At 42.3% G+C, this 23,285-nt stretch overlaps 1 protein-coding gene across 14 annotated transcripts in view; it reads left to right on the top strand.

The window, feature by feature from the left end:
- Positions 1 to 23,285, top strand: part of KALRN (kalirin, RhoGEF kinase) — a 546,132-nt gene that overhangs the window by 410,090 nt on the left and 112,757 nt on the right. For 11 of the 14 annotated variants that reach the window (XM_014939255.1, XM_014939245.1, XM_014939235.1 and 8 more), the window contains exons 34-35: positions 20,939 to 20,968; positions 22,573 to 22,819. In XM_014939255.1, the coding sequence (XP_014794741.1) occupies positions 20,939 to 20,968; positions 22,573 to 22,819 (277 nt within the window). The remainder of the gene's footprint in view (positions 1 to 20,938; positions 20,969 to 22,572; positions 22,820 to 23,285) is intronic. The other 3 variants (XM_014939313.1, XM_014939225.1, XM_014939214.1) reach the window with 1 other exon arrangement.

Below are 23,285 nucleotides of genomic sequence, written 5' to 3'. Positions count from 1 at the left end.
TGCCCAGAGCACATTTACTCAGAACTGCGTACAGCTGGGTCTTGAAAATCTGCAGAGAAAGGGACTCCACAACCTCCCTGGGCAGCCTGTTCCAGGGCTCTGTCACCCTCACCGTAAAGTTTTTCCTCATATTTGAATGAAACTTCCAATGTTCCAGCTTGTGCCCAGCCAGTGTTTTGGCTGGATGAAATAACTGGCACCATTACTCAGGTGGGTATGGCTTGATTGTTCCTATAGGCAGGGATTTTTTTTGTCACAAAGTGTAATCAGGCAAAGATACATGATAATTTTATTGACTTCAAATGCAACAGAAATCAACGTCAATTTAAGTGTCATTGTTGAGTAAGACTTTTATGTTCATGGGAAAGGAAAAGGAATAGTAAGAGGGAGGACAGTAAATAATGAGCTACTCAGTACCAGACAAATGATGACAAGAGATATGAATTTTAATGAGAGAACTAGCAGAAGGAAGAGAAAGTATCAAGTGAACCTGTCTTTTACGTCAGTGAATGAGTTGGGCATGTTTCAATAAAATGGGCAATGCAAACAAGTGATACTGTGACTTTATGGTCTGTTCTATAGATTTGAACATTAAAGTCACTCTTTTGTCTGATTCACGGATTCATGGGTTCACGGATTTGACAGAGTTGGAAGGGACCTCTAGAGATCATCTAGTCCAACTCCCCTGCTAAAGATATTACCTGTAAAATGGAAAGCATGGGGTACTTTTGACAGCCCTTTGGTCTGACTGCTGTGGTTGGTATTTAACAGAGATCAGAAACACTGTCAGATAGTGTGACTGGGTAGCAAGAGGTGGGAATGAGCAAAAAGTAGGGAGCAGGAGAATGGGAACAGTAATAAAGCCTAGAGGCTGAGAATGTGGAGAGGAGCAGTGATTGAGGACATGGGGAACAGCCCCAAGCAGTAGATGGGAGACCCTGGCAGAGCAGAGGGCTGGGCAAAATCCCACCAGGTCCACAGCGTTCTGGGCTGTGCCCAGGTGGCCAAATGTGCCTTGCTTGCCTGAGAGCAACCCGTGGCAAAGGCTGCACTGACTTAATTGTCCAGCTGCAGCTGAAGAGGAATCTGCCACCCTCCAAAGATACCAGGGAGCCTGTTGGCTGAGATTCCTTCTCTAGAAAGGAGACGGCCTCACTTGAAGATGCATTTTGTGCTGTTGTGCTAATGTCTTTCACAGAAGAGTAGGAGAAATGGCAGAATACCATCTTTTGGAGTAGGCTTGTGTTGCGGTCAAATTACAGACCATGAGTAATGAGTGTATTTGACAGCAGAGCTTTTGATTTTACAACATATTCATAACACCTTGAGCACTTAGTACTTTGTTAACCCAATTAGCATACACTAAAACTGCCAAAGCAATCTGAACTGCTGTTAATCACATGCCAAACTGTCCAAGATCATGCTTTGTTATTACTGTGGAGGCAGCTAAGACTAGATTGGGACATCTTTGAATGTCTAAATGCACATGCCATTGGTTACAGTAAAGCCAAAGAATATTGAATCAGAAATTGATATAATAAGAAAAGCCATCATACCATAGACTTTCTTGCCTCTCAGGCGGTGGGAGAGTGATAGTAGTGTTTAAGTGGAAGTCACTTATCCTGAAGCTATAAAAAGAGCCCTAAATGATTTGTGCTGAGCAATCACTGACACTGCTGTTGCAATCTGTAGCTTGTGCGCATTGTTTCTAGCACGTCTCAGAAAAAGGAAGCATTGGCACAACATGACTGCAGTGTGCAAGCAAACGTATTTGCGTTGAGTAACTTCAGTTTATATCCATTGTGAGTCATTTTCAGTCTCTAGGGTACACGGTTAACCTTAAACTACACCTGTCAGACACAGGTGATCCTTGACCTCTGTGGCAAGACAGCTTTTAAAGGTGTTAATGTAATGGCACCATTACATCCTGTCCAGAAGGAATGGGACAAGGGATCTGTGTCACAAATAGGCTGCATTACCCTGTCCATTGGGGAGTTGCTTTCCAATTTCTGTTCAAGTTCCCATAGCATAGTCTGTTTTGCTAGAAGAATTGTCTAACTTACAGCAGACAAATCTGATGTGGTGTCTAATGACACAGTAATGGGCATGTGTGTTCCTGCATGAGATATAAGTAATACAAAAGACCCTAAGAAACCTTCAGAAATTGCATTTGACCTAAAAATGAAAACAGTAAGAGGATTCACAAGTGTCAAATCATTTCACTTCACCTGTGACTTGATGAAGACATTGCAGTTCTCAAAATCTGCTATGTCTCATTTTTGGTTAATACAACTGAATTGCAAACCTGGTATATTGACTACAGGAATACCAATGAATTTACAAATAAAGAGTGTGAGTTAATAATGGATTAAATCAGGTTCGTGTAAGTAATGCCAGTTAGCACCTGTTTATAGATAATAAAATTAAAATTAAACTAGCTTGGTATTTTTTTATGAGGTTATAATTCAGTTAATAGAGGAAATAACATCTCAGTGATAAACTTTTGTGGGCATCTGATTTGAGCTATGTGGTATTTTTACTAACAAAGGAGAACAATAGAAAATAAACATGGCATGTATTAAATGGATTGAAACCTGGCTACTTGACAGATGTAAATAGAATTATTATAGGGCAGGCAAGTTTAGAGAGGAATCCTGAAGAGTTTTGTCCCTACCCTTGTGATAGGAGAAAGTTTTTAACTTCATTTTCTAAGGAAATAAGGTTTTCTTTTATGTTTACGACATCTGTTTGTGCTCTGCCCTCTAGTAACTTTTGTACCCATTGAACAAATTTCAAGCAAATTGACAGAAGCTTGTGAGCTCAAAAATAATTTCTGTGGAGATCAGCATAAGAATAGACAGGAGAGACCCAGAAGCTGCTAAATTAAGAAAAATGCAGCAGCATGAACGCATGTATTTATGGACTGACACATTGTTAGAGAATCCATATGGCTGAGAGACCTCATAGATGCTTGAGCCTCAGAAAAAGCTTCCACTGTAGCTGGAGACTGACCACATAGCCCTGATTAGTGGGGAGCTGGGCTGCTCTGGTTCTGCTCCACAGGGACTGCTAGTTATCTGTGAGAAGCTGAAAATATAAAAGTATGCCACTAAAGCCTGCAGGTGGCTGAGCAGTCAGGAGCGAGAAGAACAGCCTGTTGATCCAAAGGGCTTGGTAAGCTTGCTGCAGGTACACAGGACAAGCCCTAGTATGTGCAGATCTCATCGTCATGGAGGGCAGGATATCAGCCACACTGGTAGGCGCAGGGGTTAGCATTGGTGTCGAGGAAACTGGTGATTTCACCAAAGCTGTAGTGGCTTTTGCCTCGCTGGAAGTGTGCTAACCCAAACTGAATGGTTTTTGCAAAAAATATCCATGAGTTCAAGTGCAAGCTTGTACTCATTCTCATGAAGATGTGACTGGCACTCTGTTTCCAAGACATGGAGGGGATGTAGGAGAGCAAAGCAGTCTGGGTTAAACACTGGACAAGAGGCAGAGTTGGAGTTAAACCCAACATCTTCTGTGTCTCAGGCAGTGGCCTTCTGCTAGGCTATTTTAGCTTTCTTATCTGTATGTTCCCATCTTTAAGCGGCAAACCAATCCATGTGAACATAAAAAAGCACCTTCCTTATATAAAAGTTCATTACAGCTTGGGGCACTCAGCACTCCTGAGACGTAATTATGCTCTGCTCTGTTGCTAACTCTTTATGATTTTAATTACTTTGAAAACACATCTGTAACAGCATATACAAGAGCAATGGGGTAACAATAACAGTAAAGTTGTGTTGTGTTCTTGGTATAAACTCCTTGGTTTGGGGTTTACGATTTATGTGTTCTGGAACTGGATTATTGCCTCATAAAACAATGCAGCAGCCTTTTCTCATTTAGTTAGCCATCCATTTTTATTATGGTGCTCTATAGAATGCCTGCAATAATATTATAAAGGTGCAGAAGGTTCATTATTTCACAACAAGCGGCTAGCCAAGACCATTATTATTTTTACAACAGCCGGGCTTGCTATTGAAATATAGTTTTGATTGTAACCTTTTTTCCTCCTCCCTCTTTTCTCTACCAAAAGCAGAGATGAGCAATTGTTCCTTTTCAGATTGCTTTTCCACTGCCCCACAAACATGTCATTTTCAGTGAAATGGATGGATTATAATGGGAACAGATCAGTGATAATGCATTACTGGAATACAGCCATCCCCAAGAGAGCTTATAATAATATCCCGTCTTCCTAAGCTTTAAAATCTGCAGTTTGGACAGCCTATAGCTCTAATGTGGAACCTAGTTCTGAATTTTCCCTGCACTCATAATTCTTTGATGCTCAATTATTGTTTGGGTTCTCCCCTCACCGTCATGTTGCCATGACAACTGCCTTGCATAAAATCCAGCGCTCAGACAATACAGACGCTGCTTTAGAGAGGGGCTCCAGGCTCATAAAAGTTGAAAATGTTGCTCAAAGAGATTACTGAAGATTAATGACTCTGCTCTGAGCACTGCGAAGCAAATTTCTGAACATCATGGTAATTAAATAAAAAATATATGCAGGCGATGTGTTCTGTGAGTCACGAGTGTTGGTATCTGCTGGGAGTGGTGGAGTTCCTGTAAATCTGTAGTAAAAACCTCTGTGGGTGTTATTCCTGCATACGGTTTCTTTATGCTAAATAGTTACGGTGTTTAATTAGCTGTGGTGCTTTTCCTTTGCCTGTTCTGTGGCTGTAAATTGAACATAGTGGCCAGGGCTTGCCCCTGGGGCTGGAAGGGAGTTGGCTTGTCCTGGGCTGGTGCTGCGCTCTGTGCTGGTCCAGTCTAATGGCCCTGCTGATGAGACCAGTGCTCCGTTTTCTGCCACTGGCCTGTTGTAATGTCATAGGCACGTCACTGGTCATAAGGAAGATGAATACGGAGCTGCAAATTGCTTGTGCTGAATCATAAAACAGGACTTGTTTCATGAGCCCATTAAGCACATGCCCCTAATGTTAAGCATATGTTGTGTTCTGCTCAATAGGAATAGAGTTAGCACTGGCTTGAGGTTAAGTGTATGTTTTTAAGTCCTGCACTGGTTTGAAGGTCTTTAGAGTTGTGAACCTCACTGGGACAATGAATTAAATACGTTGATTATATTTGCAAAAGTGTTAGCTATTTTCATATTCAGTCATTACATCTTTAATATTACATGCCACATTCGCTGCAACCAGCTGTCATGCAGCGGGGTTTAGAATGATCTTAACGGGAGTCAAAGAAAGGCATTTTGTCTTCCCCAAAGACAACAGTACACAGTTGGGTTAGAGTTTGCCTCCCTGTGAAGGTGAGCACTGCTCCTCGGGACAGGCTCCAAAATCACATCTGTTTGAGAGCAGTATATTACAACCTTATGTTACTAAAATCAGAAGAAACATGTGTACTAGGAAAAGCCTAGCTTAGGAAAAAATCTCATGTATTCTAAGGGGATAAAAATATTAACTCAAACCAGATGCAGAAAGGCTAGGGCCATCTTTGTTCACTACAGCAGTTCTTTCAAAAGCTGTTTCACATCAGGGCTGTCTGCCACATAAGATCTCTGTTTGTGCCCATCGAGAAACCTGCAAGTATGAGGAATTAATGAAAAACTCAGAAAGAGTCCACGCTGCCAAGCAAAGAAGAAATACATGCGGTCTGAGAGGGAACAATAATTCATTTTGAGATCTAAACCTGTTTTTAAATTAGCTGTTTGTATGTTAACTTCCTCAAATCAGAAGCTTAGCCATCTGTTTCAGTTAATTAGTTAGCCTTTGGCTGAAGTTTAATCATTGTAGGAACAAGAGGGAGGGGAATCACTAGTCCTAGAGGGTTCACAGGGACTATGCCCATGAGATTGAATTTAGCATCAGGCCTCCGTGCTTAAATAAAGGGTGAATTTGCCTTGTTCCACAGGGAAAATCCCTGCTGGGGCCAGCGTGTCAGTAAGGCTGGTGGGGACGCACAGCTGTAGTGAAATGTATTTTATGGCTCCTTGAAGATTCTTCGGTTTTGTTTCCATAAGCAGGATGTGATCCTTTTTGAGGACTTCTAAGTTCTCCCTTGATGCAGTGAGGATAGCAGTGAGAATAGCAATGACAATAATAAATACATTTGGGCCTGCAAATTTGCTAACCTGGTATCCCTGGCCGAACTACTTCAGCCTTCTCCTGCTTGTGGTGAGCTGTAGGCATGGGGAAGATCATAGCAAAAACCGAAGAAGCATTCAGACAACTGGGCCAGCCTTTTCCATTGGGGTTATTTCATGTCAATTGCTGCAAATTAGACACATAAAATTTACAATGTGTGGGTGCCTGCGCACAGAAATTTACCTGCCTCAGTATTTACAGAATATAAAACAGTCCTCCTTGTTTAAGGCTAGGATGAACGTTTCTGTCACATTAGGAAGGAAACCTTATTTCATTCTGCAGCTGCTATTTAAAGGCTACAAGATCTCTTTTTAATCTTAAGGAAAGTTCAGAACGAGATATTTCAAACATCTGCTAACTATTAGGGACCATGCCTCCTAGTAGAGGTAATAAATTATAGCCAAGGAGAGAATCAAATGTCTTAATAGCGGTTTTGCTTATTGCTTCAAAGTTTGTCCTCTTTCCGTGTTATCTGTTCTCTTTTTTAGCATGGTAGTCCACATGCCTGCAAAGAACATTGTGCTGTGGGTGAGGTGGGTGGGATCGCAGTGGGATGAGGGTGACACCCTCTATTTTAAGACAGGGGAAAAACAACAAACAACTTGGCTTCTCTTTTCCAGAGCAGAGAGAAATTGAAATCAATCACAAAAACGCTCCCTCTGTGCTACGTGCCAAAAACAAGATGGGTGGTTCTAGCAAAATGTGGGAGAGAGGGCATTTCATTTTCCTCCAAAGGGGAGATAACAGATCAGCTTTCTCGTTTGTCATGGAAACCTTTTGTCAACCCAGTAACAATGACGTCAGGGTGGCAGTGGCACGGAGACAGGGTTAGTTAATATAGCACACACCTGTTGAACTGCCAGAGGGGAAGGTATGTCGGCTTTTACATTTTCCATCCTTAATTCTAAACAACTTTGGGTGAAGGTTGAGAAAGTGTTATTCAAGTCCCAGGGCAGTTTTCCTGAGCTGTAGCAGATCCTTACTGTGAGCAGGTGGTGCTGGGCTTTCATTCACAAAGAAATCCAGCCGAGAGGCATTTGCTCAAGCGATGCCGTTCTACAAAGCCTCCTATTCTGGGTATCCTTTTGGAGGGTGGTGAGAGCGGACTTGTACCTCAAAAGAAGAGTACCGAATGCCTTCGGTGTGTCTGCTTTGCTTGAGAGTAAAGGTTTTGCTAGTGTTTACCAAAGGAACTTTTTAGAAACATTTCTGTAAAAAGGGAAAACCGAACCTATATTTATTACGCCACATCTGTAGCTGTAGATGTATAGCAATAAGCTGTAGCCCATTTTTGGAATGACTGTTTTCCTGCCAATTTTTTACTGGAATGGCTTTGTGTTAGTGTTGTTGACTGGCTACGTTTTCTTTTTTGTAAAGTGAGATTAGATCACTTTTTCTCTTCATTCTCTTCTGCTTTTGTGACTACCTTCCCATTTTTAGAAATTAAAAAACGATTCCTTTAAAAATAAGCTACCTTCTTTTCACAAGAAAAATGCAGGGAAAGCGGTTCATTTTTGCTGGACTCTTCATGTTTACTAGCAAAGTCATAGATGATGTGTTTGCAGAGGACTTTGAATCAGTTAGAGAATTGCAGCTGATGCACTTTCGATTACCATGCCTAAACATGAATTTACATTACTTTCGTTTCTTGCCTATGGTAACACATGATAATACTAAAAAATTAAAGTGTGCCCTTGTTATTGGTAAACAATATGCATGAAACGAGTACTTCCTATAGAATAGTTTGTAAGAGGAGAAGAGAAGTTTGTGATATGGATGATGATTTGAATTATACTGGCTTGCAAAGTGGAATTAAGGCTGAGAAAAAGAATGGCATAAAATGACATACGGTGATCACAAAAGGAAAGTGGAGTCAGCCAATGTAAATGACATTTACTACACAAATAGAAACCAAATGTCTGTAGTGGAGCCAGTGAGTTGTAGAAATCTTTGCAAGACAGAACCATCTGGGACTGTAATTTTCCAAATAGCCAATGAATTAAGATAAGTGTTCAATTGATAACCCATTGCATCCTAATAGAGACAGATGATGTCAAATGGCTGCCAAGTTTCAAGAAGGTTAAAAGAAATTAAACTGAGTGATAAACATTTTGTTCTTCATATGAAAAGAATAAGGTTTAGCTACATTAGTACTATTGCCGTTGTGGTGAGTATGGATAAATACTCTGAAAATATCTATGAGGAACTATAATTCTGTTTGGCTTCAGTTTGGAAAACATTCTACACTCCTCTACTTTTTATTTTAAAACTCCTTACTGGTAATTTCAGCCTGACAGAAAGATATTTTGTGTTATCTAAAGTCTCTGTAGCATCATTTACTTTTATTTGGGGACTTTGTGGCTGGAAGACAAGAAAAAGGCTTTATAGAAATTCTTAAAACAAGACTCAGAGTTCTTACTGCCACCAATAGGCGAACTGCAACATGGCAAAAGGTATGGTCTAGTCCTGAAGGTGCTCCTTTTGCCTTCATCATTGATAGCTGAGAGATGTGACTGTGGTCACTATAATGGAGTTGTCATGTGCTTCGTGTAACACAGCGAATAAACAGAGAGTGGGGAAGTCTTTTATTTCTCAGTGACCCTCATCTCTCTCTCCAGACATAAAATAACATCCCACCCCATTCAGATGATGCAGAATTATAACATCAAATGATGTCACCACGTACTTAAATGCTTCTCCATTTTTATGGACCACTTTTTGTTTTGTCCTGATTGCAAGTAGTCACATCAGTCCTGACTCACAAAGGAACACAATTTACGATTTAAGTCCTATTGATTTTTACTGAGCTTGTGCATATGTGTGGGTGCTCTCCACAATTAGACCTACAGTGGGTGCCTCTTGCATCAAATTCTGTAAATTCAGGGTAGAGCATGGAAGAGACATTTGTTAGGGTATTGAAATGTCCATTTGCCCCTTTATTTTTCCTTTAAGCTTTCTGTGCCAAAATGTCTCTTCAAATCCTACAATTCAAGCTTTTTTTTAGAGAGGAGAGTAATTTTGGCAAAAACAGGCTGATTTTTTTTTCTCAGTCATCTCCTTTTCTTTAAAGCCCATCTAGCTGGAAAGTGGATGGAAAGGCTGTACTGCTCCAGGTGCCAGACCTGTTCTTCACTTCTTGAGACCAGGAGGTTTTTAAAACTTTCAGGATTTAGCCATCTGATTGATATTTAACTGATCCAACATTAAGCATCCCTGCCATGCCAGGGAAGGGGCCTCTTTCAGAGAGCCACTGTGTCTCCTGCTCCCCACCCCTGGTAGCTGCAGCCCAGCCATCGGGGCATGGGAAGCACATCTGTCCCCTGCTGCCCCTGCCCTCTGTGGGGAGCAGACCAGTTTCCCCAGCCAGAGCAGAGCAGTGGAGCAGGCTGTCCCTGGTGAGCCCAGGAGCTTCTCAGCACAAAAGCAGAGGAGATGGTTTGCTGCTGCAGCTGGGTGGTGGTATGGTGGTGGCCAAAAACCTCTGTCTGCCTGCCAAGAACGGGCCTGCCTCCGAACATTGTTTTCCCTGAGTTCCTCTGTTTTCTGCCAGGACTTTTCAGGATCTCTTTACATTTTTCCCATGCCTCAATAGTGCATATGACAAACAAAAATACCTTTGATATAGAAAAGAGGTGAATTAATTTATCTGCACCTTGGATCAATCCAGACATTAGTTATGGTACAATATGGAGCAGAGTGATAAAGAGTCCGTTTTTTGCTGGAGGGACAGAAAGGGGAATCAGAAAGAAGAGAAGGAAGCAGTGCAGTCTGTGATAAGTTATGTATGTGCTCTTAATAGGGTCACTACATGCTCAAGCTGTGTGTGTGAACCCTGAGAAGAAAAGAAAGATGTTTTACATTGTGTTTTCATCCTTTTCTTGCAGAAATTTATCATTGAAAGAGCCACTAGCTCGTAATTACGGTGTTAGGTGTGGTGATGCAACAGTAAAATCCCTTTTCATGCAGTAAAGGCTAAGCTCATTTTCTGTTAGTTCAAGCACATTTCCCCTCCTCTTAAGACTCATTCTGGCAACCAGAGCTTTTCAGCAGCTTTTTTCTTTAGGTTGGGTAGGGGTTAATGAGGTTTGGACAGACAGCTCTGCTACTGTACTGCTTGCAATAGAGGAAATTGCTTACTTATTATTTCTCTATTTATCATTGTCATTCTTGTCCAAAATGTGCTCACATTTTATGAAAAGAAGCAGATGGTTATGCCAAAAATCTTATAGGATATATGAAGATATAACGAATTAGTGAAATGAAATTTATTAAGGGAACACAATTCTGTAACTGGAAAAGGAGATATTCAGCCAAGGAAGTGTCCTGTTGGCTATTCAGGTTAAGTAGGTGCAATTAATATAATGTTCATACTGTACAAACACATGTATGGAGGGTAGGCTGTGGATGTTAAGGGTAATAGTAAGTGGAGTTTAAGAAAAGGTTAATCATTTATTTCTTTGTATATGCAGTTTGGGAGACTTATCTCAAAGTGAATCAAGGTTTTGTGTGGGAATCGCTTGGTTTCATTACAAGTGCTGATCAGCACTGGGGGCTGTTTATCGACCTGTTAGTTACCTTTACTGGTATTCACCATCTTCCTTTGTCCCTCCCCAAGCCCTCATTTTGTCATCTGTCCTCCATCTCTGCAGTCACAGTTCTGCCACAGCCTGGTGGTTTTTCCCATGCCTCCACTCAGTGCATGGGCTCTGGTTGTCCCTCTCATCTGCAGTTAGGATGCCACAAAATCCCTTGCTATTCCACATGAAACAAAGCAAGTCAAATCCACTGTCAAACTATATGGATTCGCTGTCTTTCTGCAACAGGATTTCATACACGGTTTCTTTATCTCCCAGTTACTAGCAAAAACCAAATGTAGTTCCCCTGAGCACGTATCTTTATATCTGCCAATTAAGGATAAGATAGAGATTTAGCCTAGGATTTTCAAAAGAAACCCAAAGGAAGTAAATGTTCAATTCACACTGAACTTCACTGACTTTAGGCTCTATCCCTCCTCTGTACCTCTGAAATTCCCAGCAGTAGCTCTCTAATTGAGCTGTCCTGAACACGTCCTCCACACGGCTTTAGAGACTCTGAATATGGTAATGTCAAACTTTAAGTGTACTTGGAGCTCATGCTGAAAATCTCACACTCAGCTACCAAAATCTTTTGCTTATCCTGGACACTGTTGCATTCCACTTTCTCAAATACCCTGAGGATGTTTTAAGCTCAGTTCGTATCACCTTCCTCTGCATGTGTTGTGTATAAAAGAGAAATGTGGTTTTGAGGAACAAAAGGCGTGTGCAGAAGTGTTGTTGGTAAACATAGACATCTGTCTCTGAAAACTGAGGCCTCTTTATTGATCAAACTGAGCCCAGCAAGAACAGAAATGAACTTATTCGTCCGGGAACCATTTGCATGTAACAGTGATTGCACAGGGAACAGTATTTTATCTGAAGTGTCTTCAGTGAAAGAAATGAAGCAGGAGCTGGGAATGTGCTTATCAATAGACCTTATTATTGAGCTCATCTTTGATAGATGAACATAGCAAGTTCTTTCAGGCTCCCCTCAATCTTCTACTTGTTTGTGCTGGACTTCATTGATCCATATTTGGTCCTCCCTGATAATGTGACATGGCAGCAAATGTAAATGGCCAAGTCAATGAGCATTTCCTTTCAGTTGAAACAAAGCAAGTCAGATTGACTATCAAACTCTATGGATTTATATTCTTGTTTGAAATAGAATTTATAACCTTGTTAGAAGCTAAAACAAAACACAATAAAAACTGTGCAACCATTTTTTGTTATTGTAGTTAAAGGAGAAAAATTTTATGGGAGGAGTGTCCTCTGGGCATGTTCCAGTCAACTCTATCAGAGAGGCCAAGAATGATAAAATTCAAAACCTGCAGCTGGTGGTTCCTTTGGGAGTCACATTACAGTAGTGCCAGCGACAGTTTTTCATTTCAAACAGGGAAGCATACGGCTGCAGCCAAAGGCCTCTCAGCACTATTTTAGGTAAGCTGATCTGCATAAGGACCATTGTAATCTCTTGTGCTGCTCAGGTTTTAAGCGATACTTTCGTTTCATAATGCCATTTCTGTGTCCACTGAAAACATCTGCTTAGACGTGCCAGGCTCGATCGTGCACCCTGTTACATCACTTGGCAAATGAGGTCACTTCGAGTAAATAGCAGTATTATGGAGAGGAGAATGAAAGCCCCAGGATTTAACTGTTAGGACTCGAGCTGCAGCCCATTGTGATGGCTGAAAATGATGCAGCAATGCTGAAAAGGCTCAGTGGCTGCAGTGGATGAGGGCAAGCAATAGGGAGGACTCTAACACAAGTAATCATGTCCCTCAAGATCCTTTTTCAACAGTGCTGAACACTGGCCAAGGGCATGGGCATGCAACCCATGTGCAAACTCTTCTGTCTCACATGGAGCTCATCCATGCAGCCTATTTGTGGTAGCATGGTGTATTTTCACATGGTCATTACTTCACGTAGTGGACCACTAAGCTGGAGCATATCATTAAGATGAGACTTTAATGTATAACAGCAAGCAAACTACGGGCATTAGAAAAAACAGCTTGGGAGAGAGGGAGAAGGAGCTATGGGATTGCCTGGCGGCCTCCAACTACTACCAGACAAACTGCAACCACCTCACCCAAACAAGGAGCAGAGCTTGTATTGCAGCCTCAGTCTCCTAAAGTGTGGTTAAAATTTACCGTAAAGATTATTGCTCTCAGCTGATGAGAATTTCTGGGCTGTACTGGGTGCGCTAGAAGTAGGCCAGGCTATGCTGAGCCCAGCCATGTGCCCAATATGGTGCTGGTATCAGTAACATGACCTGGTTTTTCCAGTGTGTAATAAATCTCTATGAAAATCCCCACTCTGTGGTGGTGCCCAGTGACAGGACAAGAGGAAGCAGGCATGAACTTGAACATAAGGAGTTCCATCTAAACATGAGGAACTTCTTCACTTTGAGGGTAGAGAACAGGCTGCCCAGAGAGGTGGTGGCATCTTCGTTTCTGGAGACATTCAAAACCCGCCTGGACACATTCCTGTGCGTCCCAATCTAGGTGGACCTGCTTTGGCAGAGGGGTTGGACTAGATGATCTCCAGAGGTCCCTTCCAACCCCATATCATTCTGTGTGATTCTCTGACACCTGCAAGGTGAAAAGAGGCAGGAAAGCATGCCAGCTGGGACCAGGTCTTCATCCAGCAGCTTGGAGATGAGCACCATTCACTGTCATCATTCCTCCCAATGTGTTTTCTATCATCTCAAATCTGCATTTCCCTTTATCTTCTGTTAGACCAACCTACTACCGAAAATCATTAAAAGCAACTTATCCAAATCTACCTTTGAGTTAATGTTGGGCCTAAGGCCCTGATTTATAGTAATGGGACCTAGGGACCAACAATAAAAAAGAAAAATAGTAGCTATGAAATCAGTAAAAAGGAAACAACTTGGAAAAGGAGAGGGTTGCCAAGCTAGCCTCTCCAGCAGTGGCAGAGGGGAGTCAGACTTACAGGACCATATGGCTTAGACACAGTTTGAATAATCTCCTCCAATTAAAAATAAAGCCAGTTTTATATGAAACATCTGTTCTGTGAATTCAACAATTTGGGCAAAAAAAAAATCATCAGGGGATACTTTTAGTCCTTCGTTGTGTTTTTGGTTTCTTTCTTCAGATCCTTACCAATTTTGAGGAGCTCATATCTCTGAAGGAGGAGTGTTGTGGTTTCCTATGATGCTACCAAGCATCAGTGCAGGCTGCTGCATTTCTGTGTGCTGGGCATCCGTGCTGCCTTCAGCAACCCAGCCTTCATTGCAAAGGTGGCTGTGTTTTAGGAGAACCCAGAGCAGCTGTCTGCTGCATACCTGTCTGAAATGACTAGATTATAAAGGAAATACAATCTGGGGATATGTGTATTGAGCAAATTTCATCCAGTGCACAAGCTGAGATTTGCTTTGTTCTAAAGCATCCCTAGGATGACCTTATTGTGCTTTTCTTATGAATATCATTTGCTTCCTTCTCAAGAGAACATCAGTTTGAGGTCTCTCCTCAGGTTGTTATGAGCCATTGTTCCTAGTTCTTCAGGTTTTTTACTTTTATTTCAGCATAATTTAAAAGCAGATGTGACAAGGCAGGGTACCTGTAGATCCTAATAATTCCTTGATATTGACATCAGGGAAGGTGTAGGATGTCTGCTGACAAGCAAATAGTGGGCGTCCTACTCAGCTGGGAACACTGTCTGAGGTGGGAACAGGGCTGCTGGGACATTATTTGATTCCTCCCTTCTCAAAACTCTGGCCAGGGCAGAAAACCCCAGTTAGATAAAGAGATATGTGCAGGATGCCTACCCTTTGCCCTTGCAAAGTGTGCTTGTCCCTTGTCTTCCTAAAACTTCTGTTGGACTTGAATTCTCCTTGTCCAATAGTACCAGGTATGTGATGCAGACAACTGGGTTTCTATTTTAAACTCATCAGCTGTTTAGACTTTTTACTGTGTACACTTTGCCTGTGCTGTTTGTACCTGGGGATGTTTCACAAAGTTCCTGGCCAGAATACGTGATCGGATTTTGTGTACTTGCTAGCAGCATCCTGGGAACTGATGTCTGATAAATCATGTGTTGACTGAAACCCTTGACCTCCCAGGTCAAGAATGTCTGCTTTACGCAGACTGTGCTGGACATACAAAAGAAAGCAGCTAGTTGGTGCTCCCTGATTTCAGTTTATCCTTGTGCTTTTATTAACCTTGGGTGAGTTTAAAACATGATGTGGTTGCGAAATATGGCAGGTGGGGGATTACCTTGGAGGATTTCAGCCACCTGCCTTTCTCACCTTCTGCAACACTGGTATCAAAGGGGTTTGGAGCCAGTTTTGCTGGCTCTGTGTCACCGAGGAAACAGGGATTGTATCGGCTCCATTTTGTGCTTCTCCAGGGAAGGAAAAGGAATGGAATTTGAGTACCAGCTCTCTGAGCCAAATGCCAAGAGAAAACCTTCAATCTTATAGGATCAGACACAGACTGATGCTCTGGTTCAATTTGTTGGGTGAAACAAAGTGAGTCTGATCATCCTTATCTTCAAAAGCATTTTTTATAGTTGGATGTGCTGTTTAATTTGGGTCAACTTTAGACTTACTTTCTGGAAAAAAAAGGCTCCAGAAATAATTCAGACAGTTCCTTTCAAGCTGTTCTACAGATGTCAGCATATGCCGGAGTCCAAAATCCAGCACAATCAGGATACAGTTGTCTAGTAGGGACTCCAGCAAGCGATGCTGGGTGGGAAAGGTATGTGCTATTTGAGACCATAACACCAGATTTCCTTTCTGTTAGCATATTTATATGTCCCGCGTGCCATCTCTGTCTCTTCTTCCTGCTGTGGAATAACTTACTGTGTCTTGATTTATAGAATGCTGCACATCCGGATGTCTCTGTTGTTATCTCCTCTCTGAGAGGAGCAAAGCTGGTACGTTTGGGCTACAGGGCTGTCACCACGATCTCAGCCATGTGTTTAACTAATTGCTTAAATATGAAGAGACCTCCTGGTCAAGCTCAGGCAGTGGTCCTCTTTGTCTGGACAGACAAAACAGCATGGCTGGGAAGCACAAACTCCATCTTAATGGAAAATGGGTACAGGGGCCTGAGGACCAAGATCCCAATTCTGAACTCTGTCTGGAGTAGTTCCGCTGACCATAATAGGTCATATATATATTTTTTTTTATATATATATAAATAATAATTATATAAATAATATGTTTATATTTATATATATAAAGCGCCTATCACCATATTGATAAACATTCTTTGGAATGTTTCAGCCCATAGCTCCTGAAATACAGCCTCTCCCCACAGAAATCCTCTGTATCGATGCAACAAAGCATTCACCAAAATTGCCAGAGCTCTCAGCTCAGCATCCTTTGGAGCTGTAGAGGCTTTAGGGGGAGGAACGTGGGTGACTCAGTGTTCGCACTCCAAACAGAGCCTGTTACAAAGTAAGAAAGCTAAAGCAATTCTCTAGTATTGAAATTCCTCAAAGGCTTCTTCTGGATTTGATCTCTCTCTAACCTCCCAATAAAAAGAAAATGTCTACAGAATTACAGAAATTTTCACTAAGAACTCCACAGGGGGATAAGATTTCTTGTGCCTGTCCCCCAGCTAGAGTAACAGCTCTTGGATCTGTTTCAGTGTAGACAGAATCAATGTCTAAGTAGTCTTACTCACTTTTTTTAATCTCTTGATAAGAATGCAAATGCCATTCTTGCTCCCTCCGCCTCTCTCACCCTCTTGAAATAGGCTGTTTATGGTGACTAAATGCTTCTATGCAAAACTGGCTTTCGTCCAAAACCAGATGGGCAGAAAGCCTAAGAGCAACAGAAAACTAATAATTTACATGAGGACACAGTGCCGAACCACACAGAATGCTTTGTTTAAACTAGCAGAACTCTGCATCATCTTCAATATATGTAAATAACCAGCTAGTGTGGATTTCTACAACAATGTTGGCGTATTTCAAAATACTTACATACTCTGAGCAGCTCTTCTGACCCTGATAGATTCGATCTCCGTTGCTGATTCTTTGACAGAAAATCAGATGTTGGCTTGAGATTTGTACTGCAGAGTGAACAACTTCTTACCTACCTGAAATATACTGGATTTTACCTATGTCTGCAGATGCTGTTCAGGGCTGATTCTGCTTCTGAATATGATTTTATGAATGAAAAATATACTGAAGGAGAAATTGAAACATTTTAGGAAAAGAGGAAAAGGAGACAAATATGATCAAATGATACAGCAATTTTAATAATAGAGTATGCTGGATAATTTAGCATAGTGAGTTGAGTTGGGCACGGTTCTTTACATTATAATCTATTTTAAAATAGCTTAATATTGCATGAGAGGATACTCTTGTACTGACAGAGCATCTTTAGCAGTCGTGAACCCTTAGGCCAGACAAATGACAGTCTATAAGCTTTGGCAAATGTATGGCAGCTTGAGCTTACTGGGTTTTCAGGCAGTGTGGTACTCAAATGAGTTGATGCAAAAGTAAGAGAGAAATATAAAGCACTGACATTTATTCTTCTGTTCTCTGTTACTGCTCAGTTGTGAGAAGGGTCTGACTAAACTGTAGGCATATTTGGAAGTGGGGAGCCCCAGAATAACTGGTTTGTGTACTTCACTTGGCTGTGAGTGGTGATGACTGGCAGCAAGAAAGCCTCAGCTGTAGTCATTCCTCAGCTCCCAGCCCAGGGATTCAAGTACAGCACTGAGCCAAAGGAACTGCTCAGGTACATACAGGGTCTGTCCCAGGGCTGCCTCAGGGGAGACAACAGGATCAAAACCCTGGCTGTGGTTCAGCTCACAAGGTCCCTCACAAGTGTCAAATGTAGTTCCCTGACAGAACAAGTTGCCAGGTTGTCTCTGTTATGTGCCTTCACATTTCACAGACCACAATGTGGTTCAGAAGCCTCTAACAAGCTTAAGACCTTGATTACAAAAGGGCTAAAACCTTTAATTATAGCACTGTGCCACAGGAGGGAAGACCAAGCACATCAATATTTTGCACTGTTGTTGAAACAAACAATGAAACGCTGCTACATTTGCTGGGGCAGCTGGTATTTATTCACTTATGCTGATACAACCATCACAGTATCACTGTTACCAGTTTTCTGTCTTTTGGAACTTGGGTTCATCTTTTAGAACCAGCATGAGATCCACTGTGATCTGCAGGATAAACCATTCAGTTACCCATTTAAGAAAAGCCTGAGGAATCCTTCTCCAGACACCAATCTTCCAAATCCCTGCTCACCCTGTTAGAGTTACTCATTCCCACTTTTCCTTCAACTGGAGTGGTTTTAGTACTAGTTAAGATTTATTTTACAGAGAAGGAAGGACAGCTTGTGACCTGATAGGTATTTTCCATCTGCAGTATAATGATAAATATGCCTCTGGTGTTCAGCCTTGCTTCTTCTGGCTGCTGCTTTGTGGCTGGAAACTAAACAGATGCAGCAGTGGCCATGCACACACACTGTGATTCAGGAAAGAGCATCTCATGGTAATCCTGCACTAACTGGTACCTGCTGGTCCCTGAAGCCGAGCTGGCTTCTGCCCTTGGAGCAGCCTGGATGCTCCTGCAGCAGAATGTGTCCATGCCTGAGATCATCTTGGTGAGAGGGGACTTTTCGATTGCTGTGTGGCTGGGTCCCTGCCTGCAGTGATGACACGCGGCAAGGCTCTATTTTAGCTCTAGGTTTGATCTGTTTTAGAACACCGTGATGAAAACACACACTGAATGCACAATGATGCTTTCTAGCCCAGGCACAATGACTGCAGGGGATGGGAGATGGTTTGCTGGTGGCAGGCAGTGTGGAGACAGGCTGGGGCTCCTGCTGGCTGCTTTCAGGACATACCGCACGTTTGCTCTGGACTGCTCGGGGCCCTCTTGCTTCCTCATTGCATTTTGCTACTTGCTTCTGCCATTTCTTTTTCTTCCTGATTTTTAAGGCTACCACTTTCTGTGTAATTCATTAGATTTGTCCGTGTATCAGACCTTTCAGTTACGCCTCGTGCTCTGCAAAGACATGTTGCATTGTTATTTTTATTTTAATGTTTCTCACCAATCTTGTTGTACCATACACAGATTAGACTGCTGTCTGGGTTTTAAAATATATTCAGTCAGTGGCTTTAATGGTGGTTTTTATCACAGGAATAATAAAAGTGAACATTGCATCTTAAAATATGAAGCCATTTACCTGTGAAGTTCAACCTTCAGGGTAGTCTCTATTTTCTTTCTCTTTCCATTGCAAATGCAGTATGTGTGAGAAACCAGCAGCCCATCCGTATTCCAATTTGTGTGCTCCGAGGTAGAGAGGAGCATGATGTACTTCTCTGAGATTGGAAAATTACTATCTAAAAACAAATTAAGTAACTAATAGCTTGAGGGATCACTTCATAGGTGAAAGGATTTCTGTCGTTGGAAATCAGATGTATTTGCATTATTCCTCAGTGGCTTACAATTTGTATATGGATTTGTATAATACAAGCTTTCTAGAGATATGACTTTGCTGTGGGTTAATTTGGTGAGTAAATGTTCTTTGTGGTGTGCTGGTATTTAAGACACAGAACAGGCATGGTAAGAACCTGGAAGTCCTTGGCAAAAGGAAGGAGCTCCTTTTCTAGTCTTTGCCACCAGCACCTAAAAATGATGTGTGAGCCCCTCCCCTGAAAATGCATTATTTTAGCACTGGTTCCAGCTGGTGACTTGGAGCATGGGGAAGCCCTGGCCCATGTTTCCATCCAGAGGATGTTGGAGGTGCAGGTGATGAAAATTCATACAAGTTCCAGGGAGCCAAGGGAGGTGCCTCCCTCACACATCAAAGGTAGGCTTCTAGAGCCAGGGGGGTGAATATCTCCCCTGCTGAGGAAGAGCTTGATCACACCAGGTGCTGAGCAGCTCCTAGAGGGGATGAATACTTCCACTTCTCGTTATATTAAATTGCTAATTTTAATGAATCAGAGAAAACAGAAGCTTGGGGCTGGATGGTACCTGAGGGTCATGGAGCACACCTGCCTCCCATGGGATAATGTTTACAGGTGTTTCCCTAATTTAAGCATCTGTTTGTATCACAGATACTTAGTTATTTGAGGAGGGATTGACAAAGGCCTGAGATAGACTGATTTTAGGTTAGCTGCCCCTCAGCTCACAGTGCAGAGGGCAGTGTAACAGGCATGGAGCAGGGACCTGCTGAGGGTAGCACTTCCCAGGCTGGTGCTTCCTGGGAAGTGCCTTGTTAGTCTCAAACTTTCCCAAGTTCTTTCTTTGCCACGCCTTTTTCCCTGGAATATTTCAGGGCTGTTTCACCTTTCCTGCTTAAACAAAAAAATGATTTATTTTCCAAAAATCAGCCTGAACCACCTGAAGATTTTTTTTTTAAAATATTCTGGAACATTCCCTGCTCATATAATTGGAAGCAGTGGGTCTTCGGATCCTGTCTGGACCAGTTCCTTCGTGCCCAGACACCACACCATAGATAGATAAGCACTTTGAAGACAAGCGAGAGTTAATTCTTTATAGCAAATTAGCTTGCTGTGTGATGGCAAACACGGACACCTAGTGGTACTCGAGTGCAGGGCATGTAGATGCTTTAAATTTATCTCTGGCGCAGAAGTAGGTACAGCAGAGTGTCTGTTCACAAGTTTTCCCCTAAAAGAAGAAGAGTTTTGATTATGTCTGTTCACAAGTTTTCCCCTAAAAGAAGGAGAGTTTTGATTATTTTCAAAGAAAGTATCATAGATAGAATAATGTGGAGGAAAGAAAATTTACTTGCCGAGGAGGAGGGAAAGAATTAGGGGAAATTGATAAGATTTATCAGTGCATTTACCGAGGAGTAATCAGGTTTTTTTCTTGTGTCTTAAGTATCTCATGCCACACCAGATCAGATACCATATTTGACTAGAAAGATTTTCTGCTCCTAAATTAGTCCATAGCAAAGAAACCTCAACAAATAGTATAGCAATATCATTCTTGCCATACCTGTGGATGTTTGTACTCCAGTTATGGGGAGATTTTGTCAGCATGATGAACGGTGGGTCTGCTGGTAAACTGCAGAGCCAGGTGCTAACCTGATCTCTTGTGCGCTTTCGTCAACCACTGAGCTCTTTCTGCCAGGATTAATGCAAGCACTCTGTCTGAATGGCCTCAGCTGCCGTGGTTTGTTCTGTTTGTTTTTCCTATTTATTTACAAATAATCTTTCAGAGAAATATTTCCTTCTTCTTCCCCAAATCTAGCATTTCGTCTACGGCAGAGACACAGGACAGGTGAGAACCAGTCCTTGTCCACTGACCCCTTTCTGTAATTGTAAATATCACCTCTGTGAATGGGATTTCTTTCGCATCTGTGTTGTGAGACACACAAACCACTATGCCACAGAGTGGGGAGACGGTGTTCCCATGGGATTGTGCATTCAGGGCTGGTTGGGCTAAGATAAGGGATTTTGAGACTGTGCCAGCTGAAAAGTGAAGTCTGTAGAGATGAGTGTGCTCTCCTCAAGGGCTCCCTCATTCCATCTGATAAGCAGATCCCAGTTCTCTCCAAGATACTCAGCATCTTACAAGATTTCTCCCAATTCAGTCGGATTTAGAAGTTATTTTTTTATAATATGCTTGGGTTTAGCTTCATGTCCTAAGAAATAGGGAGGTTTATGGTATTACACTGTTCTGAATCAGCTTGTTTACTATTCTCATCTTTAATAACTTTTGAATCAGTGGACTAACTAATTTCTATCAAATTTGACACTGGAATAAGGACCTCAAAGATTCCTGCATGCTTCAGGGAAGCACCCAGCCTGCAGAGGAGAAACTCCCAAAAGAGGGCCCCTAATGACAGGCAGACAGCAAGAAATCCACACTGAAAAGGAGCGTTAAGAAAGATTACTCACATCAGAAAAACTTAAGATTTTTGCTCACACCTTTTTAGACACCAAGTATCAACCTCTGAGATCCAAATCTATAAAAAAACACGAATGCCATGAGCTCTGCTGCTTGTGCAATCACTTCCTGTATTTTGTTCTGCTGTATACACACGCACTTATATATCCAGTCTCTGGTTATATGGAGTCTATGATTAAACAGAGACCTGTATTGTTCATTGGGAGCTGCAGGGTGTGAGGGTGAAGGAAAGCAGCAGGTTACCAGCGCTCAGTACGGAAGTAAGAGGATAGATACATTTATTCTTAGATACAAATCCTGGAAGTCAGCGTATAATCAGTCACTCTACGTTTATATATTTACACCTCTGTTTTCCATCAGAGAGCATGGGAGGAGCTCTTCTGATCTGCCTGGTCAGGATTCCCTAGTCTCCCAAGAGGTCCCTCCAGCGAGTTTGGGAAGATGAGGGGATATTTCTTGTCTTGCAAAAAAATTGTAACTGTTTCCTCACTGCACTGGTGGCATGTGGGAATGTGTCTAGCTCATGCTGTAGAGGGGTGAGCTGGAATTTGTCCTGCCTTGAGGGCACAGTGCCAAGGCAGCCTGGGCTATTGCCAGTCTAGAAGTCACCCCGGAAAATCAAGCAAGAAAAAAAGCAAGGTTTCTGAGGGACACCGACAGCTAGAAAATTGACAGCTAGAAAATCTGCCCCCTTTCCCCCCGCCCCGCCAGCATCAAAAGGTTACGGGGTGGGTAGCTTTGACTTCTCACTTCAGCCCAGCAGAATCAATAAGAAGTAAAAGAAACCAGGGCCACAACGTGTTGAACTTTGACAAAAGAAATTATTAACTTGGCTTCTAAGGAATACAAATCTTGTCTTTGCCAGTGTAAATATGATGCAAAGATGATTGCCTTCATCCTGCCCTGACTTCTAATCCTGTTCCTTTTTTTTTTTTTTTTTTTTTTTTTTTTTTTCTCCTGTTGAACCTGGGCAGTTGTCTGGAGGGTGTGAACTAACCGTGGTGCTCCAGGACTTCACTGCGGGCCACAGCAGCGAGCTGAGCATTCAGGTGGGGCAGACGGTGGAGCTGCTGGAGAGGCCAAGTGAGAGGCCAGGCTGGTGTTTGGTCCGGACGACAGAGAGGAGCCCACCTCAGGAGGGGCTGGTCCCCAGCAGCACTCTCTGCATTTCCCATTCCCGCAGCAGCGTGGAGATGGATTGCTTCTTCCCTTCAGGAAAAGGTAGGCACCAGTCCGGCAGGTTAACCACTGTTTCGGATTTCCCCTTTTGTATCATGTAAGTGCGAAGCTGCTTGGGCTGCCCTTGCAGTCAGTGTGGGTAAAAGGCTGTTCAGTCGTTAGTGAGTTTTGTTACCAGATCTCTGTGAAGCGGCGCAGCGCTAGCCCTGCTCCATTTCCATGAATCAATGTTTGTACTTGTGCGTCTTTTGCTGTGTGGCAGTCATTATTGTCTCGAGATTCCGGGTGAAAATAAGACACAAAAAAGGGACTAGTTTTAATGCCTAAAAGCCTGGAGGGAGGGAAAGTCTTGTATATACACCCAGGATTCCCTAAATTGTGGATATGTTATTTTATGAGTGCCACAGCACACGCTAGTGCATGGTCTTTTAGTATATCCCCACTGCCTGTCTATTATTGCAAACAAGCCACCAGTGAGCACTGGTATACTCTACTGACTCGTCAACTG

The sequence above is a fragment of the Calidris pugnax genome, unplaced genomic scaffold (assembly GCF_001431845.1).
Source record: "Calidris pugnax isolate Ruff unplaced genomic scaffold, ASM143184v1 scaffold21, whole genome shotgun sequence".
Classification (NCBI taxonomy): domain Eukaryota; kingdom Metazoa; phylum Chordata; class Aves; order Charadriiformes; family Scolopacidae; genus Calidris; species Calidris pugnax.
Note: the sequence above shows the minus strand (reverse complement) of the source record. Positions and strands in the feature narration are given on the sequence as shown.